The following is a 25,515-nucleotide window of genomic DNA, read 5'->3' as shown; positions in this document are numbered from 1 at the left end:
TAAGAAAGTCAAGATTCTATAATTATAGATCATGTTCTCAGCCATCTACATTATTAGATTCCCAAATTACAGATGTTGTAGGAATCATCTTCTCTAAGAAACTTTAACAAGTGAATCAAAGAAACTAATAACATGAACATGAGTTCATGATTACTCAGGATTTAGGCCGATCTACTATTGATCATCGTTATAATATGAACTAGATCTTTATAGTAAACGACATGTTTGATAAAGATAATTTTATTCATATCGGTCCTTGTCATATATAATCTGTATTGTCTACAACACCTTCACTTAGATGTCATACTACATCAGTAATCTGAACCGAGATTACTTACACTGAAGAACAGACATCAGTGAACCGTACTTATAACTATTGATTAAAGATTCTATAACTTTAATATATTGCTAACAGTTTTATTCATAGCTAAGTGATCTTAGTTCTTTGTACATCTAAAAGTCACAGCCTCATATATGAATAAAGAATCCTTAGATTTTATATAAATTATTTAATAATAACTATTAATAATTTAACATTCATGCATATATCAAAATGTTTAACTCTTTATTAATAATCAAAAATATCTTTATAGGTTTTTCAGAGCATAAACCCTAACAATCTTCCACTTACCCAAACAGCAAATTAGGCATATCCACCTATAAATAGAGGTAGAATCCAAAAAAAAAAAAGAAACAACAAAATAAAGAGAGGGAATTCTATTATTTATCATTATTAAGAATTATACTCTGTGTTCAAATTATTATCTCTAATAATATGGACTCATGGAATATGTAAATTTTAACTACAAAATCACGTAAAATATATAGTGTTTGTGATTATAATTAAATTTTGTAGTAAATTTATTAAGTAAAAAAACAATAAATTTAATTAACAAAAATCTGTGTTAATAGTAATATAATAAAAATTAAAAAAAACTTAATATATTACTTATAATAAAAATATCACAATAAATATAATAACAATATAGCTTAAAATATTATACTTAATATCTCTTTAACAATAATTTTATTATGTCATTAATGATAATTTACATGACAATTATCATCAAAAATGACTTTTTTTGTTTATAATAACAGTTTCCAACGAAATTTTTTGGAAAAAAGTAATTTTATATAAGTTTGTATGACATTAGAAATAAAATGTCATAAATATTTTGTCGTGAAAAATAATTTTTGTTGTAGTATATACAATTTATTATTATTCTTATCTCATTATGTTAAATACACTTAACAATCTGAGTAAATTTTCCTAAAATCTTTTTTGCTATTTAGATGGAGGAATATCATCAACAGTAAGATTTTAAAATTTGGAGCTTATACTCTTTTGATGTGAGGAATGGATTTTAGAATTATATTATTAACTTCACATTCTTTACTAATTTCATCTTCACTTGCAATAATGGGCATTAGTGGAATTCAAATTTCAAGACCGGGTTTCATATGTTGTTTCATGGTCAGAAAAAAAAAAAGTCTGAGTATTTTATGTAGAAAAATCAAATTCCTCTATTGAGTTATCTGATTGACGAATCGTTGCAAAACTTATTGTTGTCTCTGAGCCATGAGTTGTTTGGGTTCCTTCTCCGATGAGGTCAATGGTGCCTTTAAAGAGAAATTTAAAAAGGGAAGGCTAAGAAGTTTTTGATATTGTAGAAAATTTTCATGATGTTAATGTTGTATTTCTTTCAAAAAGAGGTTGTTGTTAAAATATTAGAGGATATGACCCTAATAGATTGTTTGGAACCATAATGTCAAGGGCAGAAGGAAGGGGCACATAGGTCATATGTTCCCCTCGAATTTTTATAAATTAAATTTTATATATAAATTTTGAATAGTTTACATTTTATTCTTATAAAACTAATATTTATTTATATCTTTACGTATTTTTATTTTTGTTCCCATAAATTTTATTTTTTTTATCCTTATAAAGTTTATATTTTTATTAGTACTCATTTTTTAAATAATAATAATAAAAAATTTGGTAAGTCTCGAGTACACCCCGAAAAGGGTTAATCTGGTAGATCTCCTACCTATTTTGGCATTCTCAAAAGATAATTTTGTCCAATTGTTTTCTTCATAATCATGTGTTATAATGAGTTAGAGAACATAGTATTCTTGTGGAGAAGTATAAAAGGGAGGCTAAGAAGTTCTTAACATTGTAGAAAGTTATCATGATGTTGATGTTGTATTAATTTCAAAAAGGTTATTTGTTAAGATTCTAGAGATTTTGACTCTAGTAGGTTGTTTGGCACCATGGTGTTAAGGGCAAAGGGAATGGGGGCCAGAATGTCCCCCTTTTAATTTTTTTTTTTTTTTTTGGTAAAATTGAGTATGAAGGTATATATATTGTTTAAACAAGTAATAAAAGTGATAAACAAGATATCGTCCAATAGGAATTACTTTTTAATTTCCAATTAATCAATCTCGATTTGAAAAGTAAATAAATAAAAACTTAAAGTAAAATTAAAATTAGAAAATATGATACTAATGGATTGGAATAGGGTAACTACTATCTCTTTACTATGTTATCAATACAATTTTTTACTATCATTCTTCTTATTGTAATAGCAGTTATACACATATAAATCTCAACCTATATGTGAATATTTTACATATTTGTGATAAATTCTTACACATAGCATACTTTACAATCAAAAATTATAATTGCTACATAAATTATACAAATACGTTTATCTAATATGCAACCTATCTCTATCTAATTATAACAAAATTAACTCTCTACTTTTCGATCTTAAATTAAACCCATTAAATTATGCAAAAGATTATTATAACATTAAGCAAAAATTAAATACATCACAACATATAAGAAGAACACATAAAAACTGCATTAATTAAATAATAGAGGTTCGAGAGAATTTATTAAAATTCTAAAAGTAAAATTAGTTCATCATTAAAATATTCATGACATAACAGTAAAATGATATCATAAATAGAAAAAGGAAGAGAAAAGAAGAAGAATTGAGATAAGTTTGTCAATCCTTACGTGCCAATAATGTTTTTCTACAATTGTATAGAGTGTTTTTCTAAGTTTTGAATAGTCTAAACTCTCTAAAATCGCACTAATAGTGTTGTTTAAATAGTAATTTAGAAATTTTTGATGAAAAGATAAAATTGTCCTTCCAAATTTGAATTTCTTCACGCGTACTGATAGGTGTGCCACAACCTTTTAAGATTGTTTCACGACCCTACTTTGAACGAAAATTTTTTCGTGTTCTCGGATTCTTGCAGGAGTTGCGACTCAACATACTGTGTTGCAACCCTAAATTTTCTAGAGAAAATTCCTACTTTTTGGAGTCGTTGCCTCATCAATCGCGGCTCTTAAAGGCTTGTGACTCAGTGGGTGGTGTCGCGGCGGTAATTCATTTTTCTCACAAGCTACAAGTCTCGATCTTCCCCTTACACCACGTTATCACCGTCACTCAGGTTTGCATATTTTCTCCACAATCCTCTCCAAATCCCCATTACATATGCTTGAACCTAAAACAGAACAAAACAAGCATAACGCCACTCAAAAAATAACTCAAAACACTTTCCACCACACTAGAAAACAAGGCTAAAATTAGCCTAACAACTTTTTATAATTAAATTTTATTTCTAAATTTTTGAACATATTACTTTTTATTCTTATAAAATTAATATTCTTTCATTTATATCTTTATATATTTTTATTTTTGCCTCCATTAATATTTTATATATCCTTTTATTATGATAAAATTTATAATTTTTGATATGGTAAATTATTTATAATTTTTTAAAATTTTATAAATAATTATAACCTACATAATTATATATATAACAAACACACTAAAGGTGAAAAAGTAATTAAAGAGTCTACCCGAACAATCCATCCAAAAATGCCCTTAAGATTTTTCACATATTTTGACTGAACTGAAAATTTGTGGCTGCAGGCCTTATATCGCAATACAGTATTTATTTATTTATTTATTTATTTTTGGAAGCAATACTATTTGAATGGATGCTGAAAAATGAGGAATGACAGCATATATAGGAAACCAGAAATGTAGTCATATTATTATTATAGCTGTAGAAAAAGGTACATATAACAATAAAGAGTAAAGACTGTACGGCACAATTACTAATGAATGAAGACTGTAGCACTATACTCATAACCTATTTCGATTACTCCAATAAAATTATACATACAAATTAGTTTCTCCATCTGCCACAAACTTATTAGGACGGTCTATAAGTATGTTGCTTTGTTCAAAGTAATGAAATTGAATAGAATGGAAAAGTTCTAATTTTTTTTTTAATTAAATTTTAAACTATTAGAATGTCAATTAATAGAATAATTTTTTTATAATATCTTGGTGAACTAATTATTTTATTTTAATAGAAAGAAAAATCACTCTACTGCAAGATAAAAATAAAATTATTAATTTTTTTATACATTTTAATTTCATTCCAATCTTTATATATATATATATATTTTTATTCTTTTTAACTAAATTTTATCTTTCAAAACACACTATAGAAAATATTACTTTTATATTGTCACAACAAAACTTGTGATTAAAAATAAAAAATTTGTAATTAATTATAAATTATCATTTTTATGTTGTGACTAAAAACTTTGTGGTCATATTAGTCACAAAAATCACAATTTATTGTAATTAATTAAATCTATTTTTAGTCGCAATATTTATTGTGAATAAAATAAAATTAGTGACCACCTTATATCTAAATACTATATTTAGTCACAAGTAACTTTTTGTTGTAACTAAAAATCACATTTAGTAAAAGAAATATAGGCTAATTAGAATTTTTGCCCCTTGAACTTTGACATGTAACTAATTAGGAAAAAATTCCTTAAATCCAACCATCTAAATAGTTCAGGGGTTATTTTCAACGATCTTAAAAGTTCAAAGGCATAATTTGGTACATGTCAAAGTTCAGGGGCAAAATTCCTAATTAGCCAAAAATATATATATCACTATAATTTTTTTATATGATATTTTTTTTGTTAATATTCATTGAATGTTTTTATGTATATTTTTTGCACACGTATCATTAAATTTCGTTGTTTCTAAGTTATAAATAAATTATATATATATATATATACTATGTATTTGCCCATTTTCTTTCTTTCACACTAGCATATATAAACTCATAAGTTATATATATAATTGTAAATAAAGGCCAACTTATAAATATATATATATATATATATATATTTGAGCACATGTATAGTATAACATATAATTACTATATAAAACATAAATGAGTATATTATAAATATGTTATACCTTGGAACTTGGTGGGCGGGGTCTCACTTGCATGGTGCTTGATGCTCTAGCTGCAGCTTATATATATGGCGTATCTTATATATATGTACGTATTTAACTAAGCATATATATATATAAGAAAAAACAAATTATAAAGTGGCCAACAAATATGCGTTGCTTTCTATGATAAGAGAAACTATCAACTACTGTAATGGAATATTTTGTAGGACTTTTCTGCAACAATATGCTTAAAAGCTTATACATGTAGTATTTTAATTTTTCAAAAAATAAATAAATTAAAAAAGCTTGAAAGTACTGTTATGTAGTATTCAGAGATAGAAAGTCATGAGATAAAGGAGTACTTGAGTTGGTGGTTCCTGTGATGAATTAAGATGCATTGAAGAACGAGAAGACTAATTATATATGAGTTGGAACTTGGAAAAGACATGTTTTCATGTCTGCTCCAACACAATATATATTTATATACATATATCAAGTGTGTAGAGACCAATTCACTTTAGTGTATTATGCTAAAAGAGTACTACTGATTTTTTTTCTTAAGAAAAAACAATTCATTGTGATCAAACAAGGGGGGAAAATAGGGAAGGTGTGGGAGCTAGCTTGCTCCAAAAACTTGATGAGATAAGTTGTATAAGATTACAAGTGTCATTGATCAATTATTATACAGTAGTTATGACTTTTACTCCCATGAAGTGAAAAAGTAGAAGAAGGGGAAAAAAAAATGAACCAAGTGGGGTAAGGTTTTAGACCTGGCCTGCAATTAATTACTGAGTCAGAAAATGTATATACAGTGATGTATATATGAACAAGTAAAATTATATATAGTAGAAATAATTGATGTTAAATGATAGCATTATTATTAATTAAGGAGGAGCTCCCTTCAGTCCAAGCACAGAGAAAGAGGGATGCAAAATCTCTCCCGCTTCATTCACACAACCACAGTAGAAAAAGTTATACATATGAATCTCTCTCTCTCTCTCTCTCTGTGTCTCTGTTGATCACCATTTCTCTACTGAGTGCTTGAATGAATGAGTCGGCAGTTATTTCAACAACCCCATTATGTCATATCCATGAGTGGGCTGAAGGAAGCTCTTCCTCACCATTATATATAATATATACATACACATCTCAAATATTAATTAGTGAGACCATAGCCATAGGCATATATAATTGTAATAATAAACTCTTTTGTTTCAAATAAAGTATTGAAAATATATATATATACTAAAAATCTAGCTGTATATATAGTAATTCTAAAATGACTCATGATCAAGATCACAATCAAAGATCATATATATACCAGTACGTCGATCACCAATATAAATATATATGATCATATATATCTAATCAAGCATATATTATTATTGTATGATATGATCGGTCAATCTCGGTGGCCCCAGATATATGTTCCAGAAAAATAATACCAGTACTACGCCTCATGAATAGACTAATCATCATATTGTATAAACACATATATTCCTTGCTTTGATTCAAATTAATATTAATTTTTCTCTTAAATTAAGTAACTTAGAGAAAAAGAGATGTTATATATATTTAATGATTATGATCAGAGAAAATTCTTACACTTAATTAATTAATAACAGGTTAATGTAAGCTATATATATATAAGACTATAGTTTAAGAAATAATAAATATATTTATAGAAAATAGCTTATTAATTTATAACAGTAACATCAAAATCTGCTTTAATTCTTTTTCAGAAAAACTGATCAGTGATTCAGTGAAGTACTACTGAACTTTAACAAATTATTGACCCAATAATAAGAAGGAAACAGACACAAAACAAAACCCATTTTCTGTTAGATTAATTAAAAAGAAAGCTTAAATCCCCACACATACCTTACATATAAATATATATATAGATAGATCAAATTAGATAACTGATAGCGAAAGCACAATGAATATGAAATCAAAAACGAAAACAAATAATAATATATCTGATCTGATCAGAATGTACCCTTGATGAGAATGGTTTCAGTAAGAGAGCTAGCATACCTAGCTGTACATATAATCCATCTCTCTATATATAATAATACTAAATATAAATGCAGAGAGGAAAAGCAAAAATGAAAAATACCAAGACTCAATAATTGAGCTTGAGCAGTATTATTATATATGTATATAGCAATAGCATGTATATATAGAGAGAGCAAAAATAAATAATAAATAAATAAATAAATAAATAAATATTAGTAAAAGTATATAGGCTTAACTGTAACTGTAAGTCTTCTTGTGTGTGTTGAAAAATATATCCTTGATTGATGCCTTAAAACTTGAAACCCTAAAACTTAATAATGTGAGATTTGCTGCTGAAAACCCTAGTAGCTATATATAGCTACTTGATCTTCACATTTTAATGACTTGGGTGGCTCAGCTCTAGAATAAGAGGGAAATTTATTATTATTTGTGTATTTATTTAGTTATTTTGTGTTGAGTTTTATTGTAGAGGAGAGATGATGGGTCACTATCTCCATGAGAGTCAGAGATAGGAAAGTGACTCAAAAAATCTTCAGAAATCTAACACAGTAGGAAAAGGAGAGAGAAAATATGAAAGAGAGAGAGAGAGAAAGTGAAAGAGTAAAAATAGGGCATATCTATTAGCTATAGTTATTTAGGGTATTAGGTATAATTAATAGGGTAGGGTGGGGAGGGGAGAAGGGGACTCAAGTTTTTTTAATTTTTTCCTGTCTCCAGGTGATTTTGTATATATATAATGTTAAAATATTACCAAACAAAAACATGTCAAAATTAAAAATACTACACACACTTCTCTCTCTCTCTCTTTCTCTTTCTCAATAAATCCCCTTGTTTGGTTTGGTAACAAGATTAAGGATTGAATGAGAGAAAAAAACTATATGAGAATAACAAATTCATTCAAAACTTTCAATAATTCCTATTGTTGTTGAAAATTATAAATCTACTCCCTCTTTGAATATTATGAAAAAATAATTCATAAATAAATAATCATCTATTATTCTACTACTTCATTCATCCTTCTTATAATAAGAGTTAGAATTATTATTATTATTATTATTGTTGTTGTTATCCATTTTTTGAATATGTTTTTATTCTGTATATTTTCCTTCCATATACCCAATATATATATCCTATAAAATTGTAATATTGTTGGAGGGTAATTTTGACAGTTTGATGAATTAATACATGTGCTTTATTATTGGAGAATCTATATATAAGATAAAATTATTAGAAAAGAAACCAACCACCACCAACAACCAACATATCCTATCTTTTTTTCTTTTTTTCTTTTTTTTTATTTGAGAGGACCAACACATCCTATCTTATATAATATCTCATCTCTCTCTTGCTCTGTCTGTACATATCTCTTTTTTCCCATATAACTACGAGGACTACAGCCAACCAAAGTATATTAAGTATTAATATTCAGCAAAAAATTAAAAAAAGTATATTATTATTATTATTATTATTAAGTATTAAACCCAATAGGTACATTTGGTAATAATCTATGTAGGATGAATATTTGATTTAAAATTTATATGTACTCATTGTTTTTTATCTAGAAATTATTTTATATATTATTTTTTAACTTTTTTTTATTTTTATAATTTTGGTTGCTTTGGTAATTACTATGTAAATTTAGATTGTAATTTAAGTTGCTCGATGGTTGCTATTTAAATTTCTGTAAAATACATAATAAAAAACTGATTTAAAATGTAAAAACCAAAAAAAAAATCCCTAAGTAATATTAATATCTTACTTTACTATTCTAGCTCTCTTTCACTCACATTGTGATTGTTTACTACTGTTCTGAAAAGTAGTTCTATTGATTATGTTTTTCTATAATGCCAACTTCATGTCCATTTAGTCCACTTGAAATGATTGTTACACTTGATAGTATTTTCTTATTAGTTTCCTCCTTCGCTTATTTATTACTTAAAATTAAAATATATATATATATTTTATTTGGGTTTTTTTTCAAAGTTTACAAAAGTAATTTTTTTCAAAAAAAAAAATCAGGAATTTAAAAAAAAATGTAAAAAAAATAATTTAAGGTGATTAGTTACCCAATAATTATAAGAGTAATGAGCTACATTCTTAAGATAACCAATTACTTTATATTATTTTCTTTATATTTTTTCATTGTTTTTTATGTATATTTTTTAACTATTTTTAATATATATATAGTAGATCGATGTTCCGTGCAATGCACGATTTGTATGTATGTTTAGTTTTTTTTTTTAAGAATTAGTGGATGGATTTTAAAATTTAACTGTTATATTAAATAAAGATGTAATTTATTTAAATAAATAATATTATTATATTAAAAAATTAAATATTTGATAAAATGTTTTAAATAAAGAAAATATATGTAAAAACCGCTTAGTTTAATTTAGAAATTAGCAGTTAATTATGTTTAATTATGAAAATTATTTATAAATATTTAAATAATTAATTATGCAGTTATTTTAGAATTCTGAAATGCATTTTACGTCATATAGTGAATTTCATAATTTTGCAATTTCGGTGTCCGGCAACATGGAACTCGGTGTTTGGCTCAGTAAAATCACAACTTAGTATGTTAGTATTGTGGGACGGTTATTTAGACATTGGGAATGTCGGGATTGGTCGGGAATTTAGAATTTCCCAAAATACCCTTTAGTACCCTTTTATGTTATTTTTGGGTAGAGGGGCAAAATGGTCATTTTGCCCCATTTGTATTTTTGTCCTTTAGTGGACTTAGAGTTAGAAATTAAATGTTTTATTGGTTTGTGTTAGCTGAATAAAGAGTTGAATTATGCATTTTATCCCTTATTTTCAAATTGGAAAAAAATCAAGAATAAGCAAAACTTCTTTTCTCTCAATTCTCTCTCTCTATTTCGGCCCCTCTTTGAGCAGCAAGAATCTTGGTGATTCTTTGGTTTTTCTAGCAAATTTTGTGTGCAATTCAAGCTCTAGGTATAGCTCTTACTCTTTTCCTCTTTAGTTTCTTGAAAAATCAAGTAAGAATTGGTTGCATGCTTAGTTTTGTTGTTGTACTTGCTGTTGTATGTTGTTGTTGATTTCTGAAGTTAGAACATGATTTAAAATGTTGATTCAAACAAGATTGTGTTGGTGATTAGTTGATTTATCAATATATGGAATTTTAACTCAAAACTATAGTTTTCAAAGAAAAATGAAGAATCTTGTTGTTGTGATTGTTGTTGCTGTGTAAATGTATTTTCTAGTGTTAAATTATGTTGAAATAGGTTAAGGTATGCATGATTTAGTGGCTGTTTGGAGGGTTAGTCAAGTTTTGAGTTTTTGAACTCAATCTTGAACCTCCAATGGTGAAATGTGTTTCTGTGATTGAAGCTTGGTTCTATTGCTTGGGTTTTCTTATTTGGGGTATATAGAACAGGTCTAGAAGGTTTGAAAGAGTTTGGGTTTGTTTTGAGTGAGAAACGAATTTTTGAAGTTTTCTGCTCAGAACCGGAATTCCGGTTCAGCAACCGGAATTTCGGATGGTGTTCCAGGATTCCCAGAACCGAAATTCCGGTTGCAGAACCGGTCTGCCGGTTGGGGGATTTTTGGGAACCCTTGTTTTCCTGTTTTTATGTTGTTTAGGGTATTTTCATGCTTTTTATCGATAGGGAAACTTTTAGTTTCTAGTTTAAGTCCCCGGGAAGTGATTTAGCGTATCACTTATCTAGTGTTGTGATTGTTATGGTTTAGGAGCCTATAAATCGTCGTGCAGTTCGTTCCACTCAGGTTGACCGGCACACCTGAATTCGGAATTGAGGTAAGATTAGTATAACAGTATGTATATGTATTACATGTTTAGCGTGGATGTTAGGAAGCCTGTTAGATTATATTAGATATGTATGTTGGCTTCGTACCATCCAACTGTATCACATCGGTTAGGCTAGAGTATGACTAGCAACTGGAGTAGGGGTGTTCATTGGATCACATCCAATGTTTTTAGGTCTATCCAGATCCGATCCAATCATATATTGGATGTTAGATTTTACCATCCGATCCAATCCAATTAATTTCGTCATCCAATCGATCCAACATTCATTGGATGTTGGATTGGATCGGTTCTATCCATTGGATGTATTTCATATATATTTATTTATTTAATTTGGGTTTATCCAATATTTTAAACCTAATATTTTTTGGATCGGATTGGATCCATCTAATATTTTAGATCCAGTATGTATTGGATCGGACTGGATCCATCCAATCCAAGAAAAAAAGAGTAAAACTTTAATGTTAATTTTTATATATACATATAGATTTGACGTATAACAATATAAAATCTAATTACTCATTCAAACTAAATGAAAACACTAATTAGTTCGATTGGATGTTGGATGTATTGGATTTTTAGACACCCCATCCGCCATCCAATCCGATCCAATTGGATATTTAAAAATAACATCTAATCCGATCCAATCACAATTGGATATCCAATGTTTGGCGGTCGATTGTAATTGGATCGGTCGGTTCTCATTGGATTGGATCGATTTATGCACACCCCTAAACTGGAGTATGACCAGTGAACCGAGTATAGGCTGATACTAGGGTTGGTGGTACTGTACTGTTTGACCGTATCACATCGGTTAGGCTAGAGTATGACTAGCATCTGGAGTATGACCAGTGAACCGAGTATAGGCTGATACTGTAACACATTGGTAAAGCTAGAGCATGACTAGCAGCTAGAGTATGACTAGTGTACCGAGTATAGGCTATTACTTTGTCAAAAGTACCGTCGTACGAACGTTCGGGACTCAGTATCGTGTGGGACACGGCAGTTAGGATTGTGATCAGGGGTATGGGCGTCTGATCATAACCCAGGCAATCAGTTTCCAAGATCACATGTGGCCATTGATTATCTAGATCCAACTCAAAGCTTTACGGATCCTAATTTCCTCAGCAGCTTCAAGTGTCACCGAGCCATGAAACATCCTTGTGCGACCCTCGTGTGCTCCTCTAGCCACATACCCAACACTGTAGCTTTAGGCCTCGTTAAACACTGCCGCATCAACATTGATCTTAATGCTATTATTATTTGGTGCTACCCATTGCTTCGCTCCGTCTCCCAAAATAAAACCAGTGAAAAAAAGCTCATTACCAGATCTTTGAGCAAGTAGCCCTTGATTAAGATAGTTTTTAGCCAATGAAACAATGTTATCCGCACCCACCACTTTGTTTTGCCAAACTCTATCATTCCTAACATTCCAAATAGCCCAGAACAGTGCCACAAAAAACTTGATACGGTCAATATCGAACAACAAGAACTACTCAATGCACCAATCAAGAAAAGAAGGACCAAATTGCATATTTGTACCAATGCCCACCCGATTCCAACATAATTGAGTGGCTAGATAGGTGAAAAGAACATGCAGGATGGTTTCCACCTCTAAAGAACAAACTGGGCAAGGAATACCAACCTCAACGGGCTTCGATTGGAGTTGAGACATAGTAGGGAGACAATTTTTACCAGCTCTCCACAACAGATTCTTCATTTTTGGTGGTATTTTGAGTTACTAAAGCTTCTTCCAAAATCTATCCACATCCAAATCATCAAAACTAGTTTCACCATTTGACTCTTAAAGAATTTCGTAGGTGCTCTTCACAGTATACAACCCTAAATTTTCCTTGTGCCATATTAGTGTGTCCGTAGTTTGTTCAGTTTGGATTGGAATCTGCAACACCAACTCGCGATCCCGCTACTCCAATACATCTATCAAGACTTTGGCATCCCAACCATACTATTAATAGTCATAAGGTTACACACTCGAGCATGGGAGAGACTTGGGTGAGAAGAAATAATTATTGGGTTCTCAGTATCAGGAAGCCACGACTCACAAAGAATAGGGATACTGATGCCGTCCCCCACAATCCACCGAGTGCTTTTCATTATTACAGATTGCACTTCTAAGATGCTTCGCCAATCAACACTTGGATTGGAGTCAATAATTGCTGTAAGGAATGACCCATTGGGATAATATCTAGCTTTGAAGATACGTGCCACAAGAGAAGCTGGTTTGACAAGGAGCTTCCAGCCTTGCTTACCCAAGAGAGCCAAATTAAAATCACAAAGATTATGAAAGCCCATTCCGCCCTTAGTTTTGTGTTTGCAAAGACGCTTCCATGACATCCAATAGATACCGGGGGTGAGTATTACTAGATGATTGCCACCGTAATTTAGTCATCAAGCTCTCCATATCTTTAGTAATCTCAAGAGGCAACAAAAAGACGCTCATAGCATAACTAGAAAGAGCCTGAGCAACCATTTTGATTAAGATTTACTTGTCCGCACGAGAGAGAAATTTTGTACCATAACCTTGTATTCTTTTCCAAACCTTTTCTTCAAATATCCTAAAGCCACTAATTTATTATGGCTTAATGAGCTAGGGAGACCGAGATACAAACTGCATTCATGAGCAATGCCCATACCCAGCAACTCAGCAAGTCTTACTTTCAAATTCGCATTGGTATTGGAGCTAAAGAAGATTGATGACTTGGTGAAATTTACCTTTCGCCCCAATGCTAATTCAAACTTGTGAAGAACTTCTTGGACCCGAACCGCTTCCTCATGAGTAGCTTTACAATACAAATAGTTGTCATCAACAAAAAGCATGTGGGATATCCTTGGAGTGCCATTGGCCACTTTACACCCATGAAGCCTACTCCGTTATTCATATTTCCTAAGAAGTTAAAAGGCCCTCCGCACACAAGATAAAGAGGTATGGTGACAGTGGGTCTCCTTGGCAGATTCCTCTAGAGGGAACAATAGGGTCGATCTCATGGCTCCCATGGATAATATGGTATCTGGCTAATGTCACACATTTCATGATAAGTTGAATCCAATGATCAGTGAAGCCAAGCTTTCTCAACATAGCTTCAAGGAACCTCCACTCAATGCAGTCATAAGGTTTGCTCATGTCAAGCTTGAGGGCCATGTAACCATCTTTGCCATTCCTTTTCCTTTTCAAATAGTGGAGAATTTCAAACGAAACCAGGATGTTATCTGAGAGTAGCCTTCGAATGTACTTTGATTAGCAAATATAATAGAATCCATGAAAGACTTCCTTCTATTGACCATAACTTTAGTAATGATTTTATACATAACACTACACAAAGCTATTGGTCGAAGATTCGACATTTGTTCCGATTTTTTCTTTTTTAGAATTAAAATCACATTAGCATTACTGCATCCATTTTCAAAAGTGCCACTCTCAAAGAACTTTCTGACGCTATTAATAACATCACGCCCCACAATATTCTAGCATTTTTGATAAAAAGTTGGGATCATACCATCCAATCCCGGACTCTTGTCAGGGTGCATTTGAAAGAGAGTCTTTTTAATAGATAAAAAGATGTAAATATCCCTATCTTAAAGGGATATATTTACCTACTTGAATTAAATGTTTTGTAAGCCCTACACAATATAAAGGACATTAGGTCTCTCTCATTCCATAAGCTACAAAGTCTCCTCTTAGCTTCATACACCTGCAAGCCTATATCTCTCTTAATCCTCACATTCAATTCATGCTTCCTAAACACTAAGTCAAGGATCTTTCTTTAGTCCTTCACAACTTATCAGTTCTTAGTCTATCATGCACTCAATTCTTACCATTGTAACATTCAAAAAGAATTATAGTTAAAAATTACAAGGTAAAAATATGTAATCTCCATGGTACTATCTTTAGAAACTAAAAAGAGAGTAGATCATTACCCGCTAACTAATGGGGACAAACTTCTATAAATTGTTGTATTATTTCCTTTACTTGCTTTTATTATTTACACGTGGTAATAATCAACAATTAATAAAGCTCTCCATTTGATTAAATTCTTAGTCAACAACAAGTGTTTTTGGTACACTACTTAATTACATTTTCACAGACCAAAGAAAATGATGTGATATAAAAATTCATGGAAATAAAAAGTAAAAATTTAATAATGTATTTTAAAAAACAAAATAAAGAAATGCTTTCTAAAATTTAATTTTTATATACTAACAAAATTATATCTCACCTAATATTTCACATTTTCTCTTTTTGAAGTTTTTAAGTTAATAGACTTGACTTTACAAGTCATTGTAATATATATAAAAAAAAAAAAATACTATATGGTAGCCTATTTATGTCAGGTTAAAGAAAAAGCACTCTTCAATAATAAATAAAGTCCCTTTCAAAAAAAATTAATAATAATAAATAGAAGAGTTGAATAGATCTCTATCAAAACATATGTTTAGTCAACATAACACCTCTGGTATAATTTGGCACAGAACAAATTATTAGAAAAAAAAAAAAAAAAAAAAACTTTGACTAGAAAACCCTTACTCCTAGTTCACAGTGATACAGTGTATCACTATAGCACTTAAAAACAGAGAATCAAAAAAAAAAAAAAAAAAGAAACAATTGGCCGGGGAAAACAATATCTCAAGCCCATTATAGTCCCACTAATTACTTGACAATGTTGACATAATAAATTGGTTACACAAGAAATTCTAGTAGACTATTAGTTAAAGATTTTTACTATATTCTTTACCATTTTTCTATTCGAAGTATGTGGTTTAGGAGGACTTGAGCTCAATATTAGTTTGGTTCAATCAAAGGTACTTGTTATTACACATGAGCATTGTTATTAAGTCTTGTGAATAATTAGCAATATGTTATATAATTATTTAATTAAAATATGTGAAATCAGAAAATGACAAATCCACTTATATTCTTTAGCATAATATGCCACTCAATCTGATGTGAATATGCATCGCAGAGAGTGGTCTTCCGTGCATTTCATAATTTTGTTTGCCATCATATTCATATCTTATCATATCATATCATGTATAGTATAATGGTATATTTATAGACTATTTCTGGCTTGTGCTAGCTTTTGTATCAGAAACAACGTGAAAGTGGAAATAATTGGCCCTGGAAAGGACAGTCCTTTCTTCTCTTTTTTTCCTTTCTGCAATTTGGCTCCAAACAGTCAAGCTGGCTATCTTCAACTTTTCAGTAAGTTTTAACCAAAAACAACAAAACCTGAAAACTCTGTTCTCTTTTAACTAGAACATTTTGCAATTCTGTATTATATATAGAGTGTGGGGTACTTTTGGAAGAGAGATTTGAGAATATTAATCATGCCCATTTATGACTTATGAGAGAAGATCCAAATCTAAAACCAGAATCCAAAAGGATTGAAAACAAGAAAGAAAGAAAAAAAAAATGTATAAAATCAAAGATATGGTAATGATGAAGATTATGTGAGTCCACTTCATTAGAATTCGAAACCTCAATTATGTAGAAGAAGAAGAAGTAACAAGAGGTTGAGCAGTTGGTTGGTGGTCCCAAGGGGTTTTTATTATTATTACTTAAATTGAAAAAAAAATGAGTGGTGGTGTGAATAAAATGAAGACACACTCACTACTTACTGTTTCCCACCAAAATGTCATTAGCTGTTTTTGTTTTACTTTTGGGCACTAACAGAGAAATTTGTGTGAAGGGTTGCAGGGGATGACAAAGTGTTGCTAGTTTATCCCCACACCCATCTACAAATGGGGAACAACAGTCTGACATTATAGAATATGGACCACCTATGATGTTCTTGTGATGCAAAAAAATTGATCATACTTTCACCCTTATGGGTGGTAACCTTAGTGAATAATTACAAAACAAGCTGTTTATATGTTGTATACGTAGACTAGACTGTGGTTATATTATAGATATAAGTAGTATACACTACACACATGCATACATTTATTTTGTCACAAAAAGTAATATACACATAACAAAAAAAATTCCCTACTTTAGCAAAAGAAAGATATCCCAATTTTACTGGGTCTATATATGATTTATCACTAATGTTTATAGCAGACAATTGCACGTGCATATATTTCGACTCCTCATATCTCATGGAGCCAAGTTACCATACAGATACAGTACATCCCAATTGGGAGAGAGGCTGCTGTCTCATGAAAGCACCCTCTCCTCTAGGGTCTACCCGAGCCAGAATTTTTTCTTACTTTATTTTAATTTATACATATTATTTTCTACTGGAGCAGATAAAGTCTTTCAAAACATAAATATACAAATAAATATGCAAATTTGTTGTTTTCTTTTCTGTTATTGATTTCAAATTTATGCACTCCTACTCCTACCACAGAAATTCCAAAAAACATTGTTATTAGACACTATTACTCTAGTAGTAACTAGCACTATCATGTGTCGCCTTACAAAGAGCTTAACAAATTTTTACACTAGCTATTCAATTAAATTGCTTCAATAACAATATATCATTTTAGGATGGTACTAAATACCATAGGTGGCCCTGTTTCAAAAAAAAAATACCATTGGTGGCCTTTACCAATTCTCAATCCCCAAAGAGAAACTCTCGTTCGTTTCCAAAAGAAACTCTGGAAAAATATTTGTACAGTAACACAAACTTCACCACCATAACCATTTGAATAATAATAATAAACTATAAACATACCAGTGAGTGAGTAACCAAATAATCAATCCATAGTAATAATAATAATAATAACACCCAGACCCATTGTAGAAGAAGAAACGTCAACCTAAATAAAAGCAAAAACCCATTTGATCTCAACAGGCAGAAAAAAGCAGAAGTAAAGTGGCCGGAAGATTTTAATTTAGGCAAATTTTGGAGCAGAGGAATGAAGTTTTCTATATAATGTATATACAAAAGATTGGTATGGGATTCGTATTATAGAAAAAATAATTCAAAATCTGTGTGGATGAGGATACAGTATTTAACCATCTCATCAGTTTTTTTTTTTCTTTTTGAGTATGACTAGGAAAACATGGACTATCTGTTCGTATTGGACTTTGATAGTACCTTCCATAGAATATTTTGGAGGCAACTTAATGGTGAGATTGTGTAACCAAGTATACATATATACCACTTGCTGATGAGACGAAATGGCTCCTTTAATTAAAGGCGGCTGCTTGTAAAACAAAACAGAGACCTTTGATTTTCAGAATAGCTGAAACAGCAAATTCGTTGATCCGTCCCCGAAAGTTTGTAAATCAGGAGGTTTAACCATTGCCCTGCATAGAGGACAAGTCCTTTCTCTCTCAAACCTGAAACGCATGCGATTCTCTATTAGTTCACGTCTATAAAGAAGCGAGTATATGGCAATTCGTGACTGTGCTATTAAGTAAAAGCTCAGCTAAGCAGCCAGAAACCAATAAATTAAGTTTAAACATATGGTGAAAAGTAAGATGTACACATAACACATGAGCTCCTGACGCTCATGGACTCCTTCATCTGGCTATTAACATCTTACAAATAAATGTTACAAGGGCACTAAAATTCCCTCAGTAATCTATATTTAAAGAGCATATATACACACACAAAAACAAACTAAAAGCATAAGCGCAACGGGTTTTAGCTAATAAAAAGATGAAAACTTCCAGCTGTAGTGTCGTACTGATTTGGAAAATTTAATCCTAGGAGCCAGAGCAAATGAAGCTCATTAAACAACGAATCATACTGTAACTTACTTTCTTATATCCAAACCCTAATATTTATATGCTTGAATGATGCTTAAAGCTCAAACTTTCAAATTTGAATGGGTACATAAAATCTCATGAAGTACCAACATATCAAGTGATTTTGACACTGAGCCTTATCCTTCAGTAATATTCGCCTGTGTTGCTCTATAATTCTACATGCTGAAGCTCTTCTTAATGCTTAAGATAATACATACTTAAATGAAGAATAAACCTTATCATTGACTACACAAATTATATCTAATTGTTAATACATAAGACATAGAAAGTAAACTGACCACTCTGAAACACAGTCCTCGCAGAAGATGTGTTTACAACGCAAAAGAATTGGAGCATGCATTTTCTCCTGGCAAATAGCACAAAGATCTCCAGCTGCATTTACCTGAAACACAAACCTTCTGACTTATGATGTAACAATAATTAGTTGCGACAGAATAATCCATCTTAATCATACAAATGCTAATACCTGAACAATCTCAGTGCATAGAAGCAAAGAGATGACAAAAAAAAAACACTAACAAATCCATTAAATAGCACTTAGCTAGGTTCTTTTGGTTGTGATTTTGATTCTTTAGAAAACCATTGAATATATGATATTAAATATTTTACCAACACCATGTAAACAGACAGAATCAAAGAGATGTAGAGAAAAATAGGGTAATAAAGCTACAAAATAACACCTCGCTAGGTTCTTTTGGTTGTGAACTTGACATCTCAAATAATACTAAGCATATAAAGCAAAGAGATATAAACAAAAACATGGTAGCAAAAAGATTTAAAATTGAACTCAATTCTTTTGGTTGTGATGTCTAAAAAAATGTTAAAAGGAGAAAAAATGAGAACCCCATGAAACAGTCTTGAGAGGATTTATATAATTCTTCTACTAAGCAGAAGATCATGTCTAATCTATATTAAATTGAATGATATTTCACAAGATTCCTAAAAATGCAAGAATCCAGTACAGTACATAAAATATAAGCATTTCATTGACAAAAAGGCTACTTATTGACCTGTTCTGGTGTGGCATGAGACCCAAATTGGAGTTCCTTCCGTGTCAATGCCTTTGCAGCAGCAAAGAAAAATTGAACCTAGAAGCAACATAAATAAGTTATACATAACAGATATAGTTTCCAGTATCATTTTGTCTATAGAATGCGACAAATAAAAATAAAGCTCGGCTGGATATTGTGTATAACTTTACCTTCTCGACTATAGATGTAAGCTTAAACGTTAGATACAATCCTGTGGTTAGTGATGAGAAGAGGCTTCCATTTTCTTTGTTTAAGAAGAAGCGATACCAGACAGGTGTAGGTAAAAAAGCACGGTACAACAGCAATGCATATTCAAGCAGGGTTAACAGTTGTCCCTTCAAAGTGAGATAGCAATCAGTAATTAGCTAATTGTTTAAAATGACTAGGAAAAAAAAGAAAAGAAAGCTACAAGAAATCAAAAGCTGTATTTCTCATTAAAAAATTGTATGGAAAACTCTTATTATAATCTACACCATATTACCTGCCGGCGGAAGTTATAGCCTCTCCCATTCTTGTAATATATAAGCAGCAAACACTTGAAAGCCATTGCCACCTGCCTCACCAGTGTATCTAATGACAATGCAACAGCGAGTGTAGGAATTAAAAGACAATAATGAAAGCCAAAACATAGACAAGTGCACAGAATTACATAAAGATCCATTAAGAGAAAAGACTAAAGATGAAGCAAAAAGACGATTCTCATTTTTCAAGATGGAAGCAACCAATACTGAAAAATCCAGAGCAGAGATACTACCCAACCATATATGACAAAAGTATATATATATATATACATGAATTTAAATCACAGTTTAAGTTTAGGGAAAGCATTGCAATTCTTATTCAAAGCTCCATGTGTATCTTAAATGTCGAAACCTTCCTTAGAAATAGAACTTGCTACAGATCCACTGCATGGCACTGGCACACATCTACCAACAGCTCCATTTGAAAAAAAAAATACGTGCATACATACATACAATATTATTATTAAAATAAAACAATGATGATAGACATTAGAAACAATTTAAGAGTAGCAGTGAAGAAATTTTTTTTAAAAAAAAATCCTTACCATTCACTAAAACGATGAAAATAGCATGCCAGAAAGGTGGTATTGCTTTCGGAGGAAGCATGACCAACGGATATAATAGATCATCATTTTGAAACCACCAGTAAATACCAACCACATGAAGCATAAAAGCGCTAAAAATGCCAAGAAGGACATAAGTTTTCCTTTCTCCCTGTAGAAACCAACAACTATTCAGCCTCAATTTGCTCCTAGTGGAACTTGGGTTGGGTTTATAAAATAAAAAACTGAAAGCTGAATACACACCTTTAAAGCTGTTTGCCTCCGCACAATATCATTAGATTTAAACATAACAGCTGATATCCATATTGTAACAAAAAAACCTGAAGCTCTCCAAGAAGAATTTTCAAATGAGAATAAATAAATAATAACATCCTAATAACAATAGGACAATAATAATAATAAAATATGCAAGAGAAAATCTACCTACAACACCTATCTTATACAACAATTCTCTGTCAAACTATCAATTGGTGCACGCATTGTGGAGCAGGACTAATAGTCATTTATCCCAAATGTCAAATGAAACTACTAGGAATACATAAAATCATTTAAAAACTGCTGCATAGAAAGAAGGAATCTTAGAAGCCAAATATCTTCCATAAGTTTTTCATAATGCCTACGATCATCAGTATGCAACTGGAAAACAAAAGTTTCCATCTTCTGCCCTAGTTTTACTTTCTACACCATCTTTCTAAACTCTAGCAGATTGCAAAGTATGTCCCGTGAGTAATCAAATGGATACCTCATTACGCAAACGCACGAGCACTTAACCCTCGAGACTAGTTTCTATATTAACTCAATGAAACTTAAATGCCCTCGAGCACAGAAATGTCTTTTTAATGAACCAAGTTACGTGCATACATGCCATAATTATGGGGACCTCAATTTTCCTGAACCAGACCTATTATGGTATCAAGCGCATCAATCAGCTGAGTAGTGAGACATATCGAAAGACTACATCTCAAGTTAGAATTTCCACAAATGATTCGTTTTTCTTGCTGAATTCGCCCCAATTGTCATTAGCAAATAATGAAATTCTAAAACTTCCCAATTTGCAGAAAAGAAACTTAATTTGAAAATTATATTATAATGAAGATGGAAGAGCAGAAAAGTACCTAGCAAATGCTGACGAATGAAGACCACCAACAAGAGAATTGAAAACGGAAGAATTTGCTCAATCCATTTGGCAATTTGTTGAATGTCGTAACTCTGGGAAGAAGACTCATCCTGAAGAGACGAAACTCCGGAACGAGATACGGGTACCGACGACGAAGGAGAAACCAGGGGCGCTCTCCCGCTCGCCTCCGCAACTCCTGCGCCGCTGCCAATTCGTGCAGAACCAGGCTGATCATCCAATTCATGCATTCTCAACGAACCATCCCCATCCACACCTCCTTCTCCGCTACGCCGCGGAGAAGAAACAGACCTATCCTCCTGCTCTCCACCGCCGATAATCCTAATCGAAACCTCAGCCGAGTCACCGCCGCTGGTTCCGCCAGCTGCACACGGAGCAGGGGAGGTAGGCGGCGAATCAGGAGTAACAGCGCCAACGCTATTGACCGCTTCCTCCTCGCTATCCCGGTGAGTTGACCTCGCCGGAAGTATACCGGAATACTCCAACAAAAACGATAACGGCGAATGAAACAAACTGAGGGGAGGCAGATGGTTCAACATGCCACCACCAACACCACCTCTTCTCGGACTACCACTGTTTTCGTAGGGTTCAGAAGCGTTACCAGACACCTCCATTTTTTAAGCTTTAACCTTTCTCTCTCCTCTCTCTCTCTCTCTCTCTCTCTTCTTTTCAATGCTTCGTTGTGTTTGTGATCGGTTAGGGAGATGAGAACGGAGAGAAGAAAGGAGAGAAACGAAACGGACTACAGAGGTTCACAAAACGACAATCAAATTAAGCGGAAACGTATAAAACGACGAGTGTTCATCTCAGACTGGCGCAAAACGAGGTCTTTAGGGGATTTTGATTTGTGAAACAACTTTTTCACAGATCACACTTTGAGGAATTCCCGGAAATAAACAAATAGCGTATTAAAATTTACAAAAGAAAAAAAAAATAAATGGTCTTTCTTTTTTGTTTTGTTTAATTGTAGTAGTGGGTTAATAAGTAATAGAAGATAATTAAAAATAAATAAAAAAAAATAATGTATATTTTGTGTTGAGGGCAGATAACGGAAGGTATTTAGATGTGAGATGAGTTTGTTACGTTGAAAACAATGGCGTTTGCGTTGGGTATTATTATTATTATACACGTCCGAGAATGAAGGCTTTCACAATACCGATCGAAGACCAGTATGCGAGAACGATGACCAATAAAAAGTCAACATATGATTTTTTCTTTTAATTTTATTTTATGCTATATATCTAAGTCCTCCCCCAAATCTTTCTAAAATTCTTGTTTTTGTCTTCTTTAGTTATTTTTCATAAATTGTGATTATTTAATAATATTTTATAGGAAAATTCTATAATACACTTCTTTAAAATGGATATATTGATGCATCCTTATCTGTTTTAGTATCCGAAATAATTTTTTAGTCAATTTTTTTCCATGGTCATGTACGTTATAGGTATTTAAGACATCCTGCAAAATTTTAAAAAATTCGGAAAAGTTTAACACGCCGAAAACTATGTTCAAACAGTGTGTTGCACGCATGACTATTTTATTTTATACGCGTGTAAAATAAACTGTTTGAACATTGTTTTCTATATTGTAAATTATTCAGAATTTTTCAAAATTTTATAGGATATCTTAATTAGCTATAACGTACATGAATATGAAAAAAAAAAATTAGGCTAAAAAATTCTTCTGGATGTCCAAACATGTTAAGGGTGCATTAGTAGATCCCTTTTAAGGGGGTGCATTGTAGAATCACCCTATTTTATATATAAGTATTTTTAAATATTTTATTTTTTTTTTATTATTATCTACAAATATTTTATTTTTTTTTTAATTTATTAACTCGTTTCGAATAATTTAAAATAATTTATTATGCTGAAAATATGACTGAAATATTTACTTCCACTTGAGTTTGTTTTTATTATTTTTGTTTCACTTATAATTAACTATTTTAAATTCTTCTTTTCAATATCATAAATTACCAACTTTTTTAAAAAAAAAATGATTAAATACATGCCTATTATAATTATAATATAAATTGTCATATAAAAAACTTAGATTATAATTTTTTAATTATTAAAATTTAAGTATTACTATTAGCCACTAATGAATACAATTATAGAGTAGAACTTTGAGGATACTTTGAAGACGATGGCTAGCTAGGCACCACTCGTTCTAGCTTTTTTCTTACCAAAACAAAAGTGTCCTTAATAGCAAGAATAAAACCGCTAATGTCAGTCTCTAAATGGGGAGCCTCCACTCCTATTTTTGTTGAAGCCCAGTCCCTTATAATTGCTCTCAATTAGTGTTCAGCGATACATATTCTCATTACATGTATTGAATTGGATTGCCTGCAACTTGTTTCCAAAATCAAGAGCACTTGGAAGGATAACTCACCTCTTTCTAGCCTCGTTCAACTAATTCGCGAGTCCTTGTCTCTTTTTCCTAATGCTCTCCTTCTCCATACCCCCTCGAAGCAAGAATCTCGATGCACATTATAATGCAAGGGATACATTAAGGCTTGACTTGGATTTGGTTTGGAGATTGTAATGTCTCCTTTCTCTATAGTTGTTTTCTTGCAGTTACTTCAAAAAAAAAAAAAAACCGCTATAATTACTCCCTTGTTATATATTGTAGTTTAAAATATGTTTTTTTTTATTGGTGGAAATAGTTTCGAATATGTTAAATTAGACAATATAGCCGCCCTTCGTGCGGTAATTTTAAATATTAATTATATTATTTTAAAAATATATATTTATTAATTTTCTTTTATATTTCTTGAGCTAATATTAATGAATAAAATATTTTGAAAATTAAAATGAAAAATAAAAACATAAATTTTAAATTTTAAAATGGCAAAATTATTAAAATATTTAAAATTAGGTATAAAATTATTTGTACTATAAGTAATACAAAATAAAGTAGATTAGTACTTTAAATTTTAATTTATATTAGGTGTATATAAATTGTTTAAATATTTTTAGTAGATATTTATTATGAATTTTAAATTATATATCATAAATATTTTTAATTAATATCTATTAAATCTAGCTAACTCGAATAATTTTATTTTTTATATGTTAATTATAAAAAATAAAAAATAATAATAATTTATTTAATTAATTAATCACAAAATTAATTTATGTCATGTGATTAAAATTGTTACAATATAAGGCAAAAAATTATATTTTAGCTATGTAAATTGAAAAATAAAAAAAAAAGTTTAAAGTTATTATTATTGTATCTCACTTGTAGTTGTTACTATGTTCAAAGTCGTTTTAATCACTGTATCTCACTTGTAGTCGTCACTACTGTTGACCGAGATTTTCGGCAACCAATAAAATAATAAAAGTTTAAAGAGCTGTAAGAAATTAAGAGAGAGATTTTTACGTGGTTGGGGCGTTAATGAGCCTTGGTGAGTATTTACTCTTCTTGTCACTAT

General features: G+C 30.9%; 1 protein-coding gene and 1 long non-coding RNA gene across 3 annotated transcripts; both read right to left on the bottom strand.

Annotated features, from left to right (window-relative positions):
• Positions 1 to 2,845: 2,845 nt before the first annotated feature.
• Positions 2,846 to 8,173, bottom strand: LOC115703834 (uncharacterized). 2 transcript variants are annotated; one of them, XR_009686976.1, is made up of 3 exons: positions 7,541 to 8,149; positions 5,307 to 6,060; positions 2,846 to 3,516 (listed from the first exon to the last, which is right to left on the bottom strand). It is a non-coding gene; the product is annotated as an uncharacterized LOC115703834 (long non-coding RNA). The 2 variants fall into 2 exon arrangements; XR_004009257.2 differs by having other exon boundaries at positions 5,307 to 8,173.
• A 9,746-nt stretch (positions 8,174 to 17,919) lies between these two features.
• On the bottom strand, positions 17,920 to 23,230 carry LOC115703828 (uncharacterized). The gene is made up of 8 exons (XM_030631057.2): positions 22,060 to 23,230; positions 21,188 to 21,264; positions 20,927 to 21,095; positions 20,342 to 20,430; positions 20,031 to 20,195; positions 19,840 to 19,917; positions 19,108 to 19,211; positions 17,920 to 18,397 (listed from the first exon to the last, which is right to left on the bottom strand). Exons 1-8 carry the CDS (start codon positions 22,691 to 22,693, stop codon positions 18,292 to 18,294), a joined length of 1,422 nt encoding a protein of 473 aa, XP_030486917.2. The 5' UTR covers positions 22,694 to 23,230; the 3' UTR covers positions 17,920 to 18,291.
• Positions 23,231 to 25,515: the final 2,285 nt, after the last annotated feature.

Source organism: Cannabis sativa, chromosome 1 (assembly GCF_029168945.1).
Source record: "Cannabis sativa cultivar Pink pepper isolate KNU-18-1 chromosome 1, ASM2916894v1, whole genome shotgun sequence".
Lineage (NCBI taxonomy): Eukaryota > Viridiplantae > Streptophyta > Magnoliopsida > Rosales > Cannabaceae > Cannabis > Cannabis sativa.
This window is presented reverse-complemented; position numbering and strand designations above follow the sequence as displayed.

Coding starts and splice junctions, on each gene's coding strand:
- LOC115703828 (XM_030631057.2), bottom strand. CDS start 22,693: ATGGAGGTGTCTGGTAACGCTTCTGAACCCTACGAAAACAGTGGTAGT. Junction 21,265..22,059: donor CATTCGTCAGCATTTGCTAG/GTACTTTTCTGC, acceptor GGAGAGCTTCAG/GTTTTTTTGTTACAATATGG. Junction 20,431..20,926: donor TTTCATCGTTTTAGTGAATG/GTAAGGATTTTT, acceptor CATTGTCATTAG/ATACACTGGTGAGGCAGGTG.